This window comes from Echinops telfairi, unplaced genomic scaffold (genome assembly GCF_000313985.2).
Source record: "Echinops telfairi isolate 266 unplaced genomic scaffold, ASM31398v2 ScPeMD7_5805;HRSCAF=6673, whole genome shotgun sequence".
NCBI lineage: Eukaryota > Metazoa > Chordata > Mammalia > Afrosoricida > Tenrecidae > Echinops > Echinops telfairi.
Window position 1 is genome coordinate 1414900 of NW_022109704.1, and position 4442 is coordinate 1419341.

Consider the following 4442-nt stretch of genomic DNA (forward strand, 5'->3'; position numbering starts at 1 on the left):
GCTGTGCTGCTTCCCAAGGACAAAAACCTTGAGGCAGTTTGTTATGAGAGCCTAGTGCTTAGTCTGCTCCCTTGTTCTTTGTTTACTTTGAGAACGTGCATATGTGCTTACTAACACTTGCCCTAGCTAGCAGAAAATAAAAGACCTTGCAGGGCAGCCATCTGGGCTACACCCAGCACAGAGGTGTCAGCCCTTCGCTGGTACTAAACCACATTTCCCATGTTTTTATTTCTCCCCGCACTGTCACGGAATGGTACAGGACTACAGGACTCCTGGATAGTTTTCCTTATCCAGTTCCTCTCTTGTTCTCTTTGGCAGAACTTGGAGTGCGGGGTGACCTGGTGTCCGTCAAGAAATCCGTGGCCCGTAATCAACTCTTTCCTCAAGGACTGGCTGTCTATGCATCCCCTGAAAACAGGAAGCTTTTTGAGGAAGAGAAATTGGTACGCTCAAAGGAAGGCAAGAGGAACTTGGAAGACTAAGAAAAGATCGTTTGAATTTTATGTTTAATTTGAAAATGAATTAGAGACTGGAAGACCAGAATTCCAAAGCCCAGCCATGCCTAGTGTACTAAGAGGGTGATATTTAATTACCATGAGCTCGTTTCCTTCTGCTTGTTTCTAACCTTCACCTTCTTTTGCAGCTGAGACAAGAAGGAAAATTGGAGAAGCTGCAGACCAGGGCAGGTGAGGCGGTGAGTATAGAAAGAGAACATCTTTACTCCTCACAGACAGGGGTCACCAGTGTCTTCCTCACAGGAGAAAGATGAAGTGTTGGGGGGCTGCTGTGAGAGTGTGGGGACTTCCTAGCAGACCCTGACCTGGGAATAGGCCCTGTCCTGAGCATAAGGAACCCATGAAAAAAGGAGATGAGGATTCTGCCCTCCAAGAGATTTACATATACGATGGAGATGGCAGGTGGATATGATGATCAGTAAACTCAAGGCAGTAAATTATTAAAATAATGGGGACCATAGTAGACTCGGGTGATTGGAGAGGGCTCTGTATAACAGAAGACATTGAATTAAGCTTTAAATCAGGAAACTTTTAATAAGAAAGAGTGAAAAGATGTAACTTAAAACTTTAAGTCCTATTTTGGCATAGAAAGTATATTAGTCTGTGGTAGAAAACCCGTCCCCCCTCTGCCTTCCCCCAGACTGTAACTCGTAGACACCCTTCAACCCTGGGACTGACCCCACTCCTGGAGCAAGATTACCTTTTCAGTCAAATATAAACAGGCATACAAAGTAAACATTGCAGCTGAGAGGAATGTGCTCTTTAGAATAACCAACCACACGAGACCAAGAGCAGCAGTGGTCCCAAAACAAAGTTCAGAGGGTAGAAAGGATGGGCACCGGCGAGGAAGTGGGAAGAGTGCTGCTAGACCGACGGCATTGCAACTGTCATCACAAAGCAATAAAATGGGTATCAGTTGTGAATGGGAAACCAACGTGCTTTGTAAACTTGTAAGCTTTTCCCCAGACCATGATAAAATGTTTAAAAAGATGGACCTATCTAGTTAACACAGACAACTTAAACAGTATATTTGGAAACCTGGGTGGGGCCAACAACTAGGTTTCTAAAACATCTCAAATGCTTGGTTAATATGTTTTTATCTCCTGTAAGCAAGAAGAGCCCCTGATAATGTTGGGGAAGCATTGTAGGGCCAGAAGGAGTGGTTTAAAACAACCTATAAATGTACGTTTTCTGCAGCCAATTAAGCCGACTGTCCTCATTCCTGTGGGGGCCAGTGTGCAATGGCTGCGAACAGCATCCCTCCTCGGTAGTGTACACAGCCTGTTGGCATGTACAGGCTGCCCTAAGGGACTTTGGTGACAACCCTTTGCTGCTCTTTGATGGCTCTGATCTGGCTGATTTCTGCTGTCCCTAACCTAGCCTCCAGACTGGGATGCCAGGTGTTTTGGGAAACCCCAAGGCATGGTGGCTGAAGTCTGCATCGGCCAGGTTATCATGTCCATCCGCACCAAGCGTAAAAACAGGAGCATCTGATTGAGGCCTTACACAGGGCCGACTGCTCGTGTGCTGGCCGCCAGAAGACCCACCTCTCCAAGAATGGGGCTTCACCAGGTTTAATGCGGATGAATTTGAGGACATGGTGGTCGAGAAGTGCCTCATCCCAGATGGTTGTGGGGTCTATTATATCCCCAGTTTATCTGGGCCTCCACTGACTAGACTCTTTCCTTGCTTAAGATCAGCCAAGTTGTAAGTGCATTTCCCCATGAGGTTTTGCTAAAATATTTTCCCATGATAATCAGCCTTGAGATAAGAATGTTGTAGCAAAAAAAAAAGAATGTTGTAGCCTCCCTGATCATTTCTCACCTGTCTGAGATGTTAGGCAGAAGTGAATGCCCTTTTCTCGAACTCTTAGACTTTGTGCCTTTTGCTAACATGTTTTCTTCTCCTTTGATTCCGCCTCTAACCCAGCCCCGACTTGTCATTTCCCTCAGACAGTGAAATTTCTGAAAACCTGTCGCTTGGAAGTGGGGATGAAGAACAATGTGAAATGGGAGCTGAACTCTGAAATTGTGGCCCGCCAATTCAACAGGAATGTGAGTGCTCCACCCAACTGCCACTATTCAGAGGGGCACTCGGAGAACTTGAGTCTCTAACTATCCTGCTGGAGTTAGCCATCTCAGTTGGTTTGTAAGGGTGTCGGAGGGAAATGGCTGGAGACGAAGCTTGGTCACATAGAATTTGAAGACTGGTCTGTTTCATTTATTTCCTCTCAGATGTGGGGGTGGGGTGGGGGGTGTACTGTGGAGATGTAATTGATTTACTGGAGAATTTTCACTTTTGTGGACAAAGCCATTTTGGTCTTAAATCCTGTTTTGCTGTAAGAATTGACTTCTCCCTGTCATCTTGTCAGCTTCTGTCTGTGTCGGCCCATAGGGTCAACCCAGGTATACTCCCCAGTGACTGGACTCAGTAAAGGAAATTCGAGAGCATGCTTTCTGGTGCTGCTTAGGAGGGCAGCCATGAGAACAAGCATTCATTCCGCCCTGGCTTCTTGCAGCTTGGTGTTGTGGTAGCTCCCCATGCAATCAAGTTACCAGAAGAGTCCATCACACGGTGGGGCGAGTATTGGTGTGAGGTAACGGTGAGTTGTCACGTGCTGCCTCCTTTTCTGATTGGGTGGAAATCCAGGGTTGCATGGTGTTACCTCTCGTGCATTCGTTGGCATCTGACGTTCTTTTGTCTACAGGTAAATGGACTTGACACTGTGAGGGTGCCCATGTCTGTGGTGAACTTTGAGAAGCCTAAGACCAAAAGATACAAGTACTGGTTAGCCAAGCAGGCAGCCAAGGAAATGGCCTTCCAGAGCCCCCAGATGTTCTGACCTGCCTCTGCCCCTGGCAGCCAGATGCTTTCAAGACGAGGTTCTGCAGAGCAGAATCAGGAGAGGTGGCAGGAAGATGGAGCAGCACGCTGACCGCACTCTCACCTCGGAATAACTACAGGATTTTAGAGCGCGTATAGGGACATCAGACTAAACTGCACATACATGCTGAATTATCCGTGTTTGTCATCTTTCATGTACTGTCTTCACACGTCTTTATTGGGATAATCCTGCTGAGAATGCACCAAACTGCAGTTTGCTTAGCTGGACAGCAGTGGACTGAAGCCATCTAAAGCCCCCGTAGCCTCTTCCCAGGTGCAGCCCTCTGGGACAAATAGGAGGAGCTCTCAGTGTCCGGTGTCTGACTTGTTCTCCTCACCTAAGCCAAGCACTTGTTTCTCCAGCGAATAAGAAGTTACATTCTTTGTAGGGTTGGCGACTGGGCTTTGGGATGAGAGTAGGCTGGGGCAGGACATCCAGTGAGGAAGAGTATGTGTTGGCAGGCTACCCCCACAGTTACATAGAGCAGTGGTTCTCCACCTTCCTCATGCCGCGACCCTTTCATACCGTTCCTCATGTGGTGGTGACCCCAACCATAACATTATTTTCGTTGCTACTTCATAACTGTCATTTTGCTCCTGTTAGGAATCCGGTGACCCCTTTCAAAGGTTGAGAACGCCTGGGCTAGAGGGGGTTCAAACCTCTGAGCTTGGGGCCAGCAGATCTGTGTTTAACCCATAACGTAACTAGGGCTCTTGTGAGGCTGCTGTCTAGGAAAGTGAAGGGGCATGGAATCCAGAGATTGCATTGTCCTGCTGGAGCCCACTGACAACCATTTCAGCATTGTCCTCCAAACCACTAGGTTCCTAGTTTCTTGACACGTGAAGGCTGATGACGGCCAAAGCTTCATGGTAAGACATTCCCCCATTTTGGGTCAGTGGGAGGGATGATAATGGGGAGGAAAAACACCCTACCCCCTTCTTCTCAGACCCATGTTTTTCACTTGGAGCACAGCTTGAAAGATCGCAGTTAATCTATGAGTCTAATCAACAGCAGGTTCAGTTGTACCTTCAATAGGCTGTTCC

At 47.4% G+C, this 4442-nt stretch overlaps 1 protein-coding gene and 1 non-coding gene across 2 annotated transcripts in view; both read left to right on the forward strand.

The window, feature by feature from the left end:
• The window catches only part of MRPL9 (mitochondrial ribosomal protein L9), a 7802-nt gene extending 4272 nt beyond the window's left edge, over window positions 1–3530 (forward strand). Inside the window, exons 2-6 of the mRNA XM_045295637.1 lie at window positions 295–443; window positions 644–694; window positions 2468–2569; window positions 3034–3117; window positions 3223–3530. Coding sequence (XP_045151572.1) covers window positions 295–443; window positions 644–694; window positions 2468–2569; window positions 3034–3117; window positions 3223–3357 — 521 coding nt within the window. The 3' untranslated portion in view covers window positions 3358–3530. The remainder of the gene's footprint in view (window positions 1–294; window positions 444–643; window positions 695–2467; window positions 2570–3033; window positions 3118–3222) is intronic.
• LOC115871455 lies at window positions 1707–1840 on the forward strand. The gene has a single exon (XR_004047315.1). It is a non-coding gene; the product is annotated as a small nucleolar RNA SNORA70 (small nucleolar RNA).
• Window positions 3531–4442: the final 912 nt, after the last annotated feature.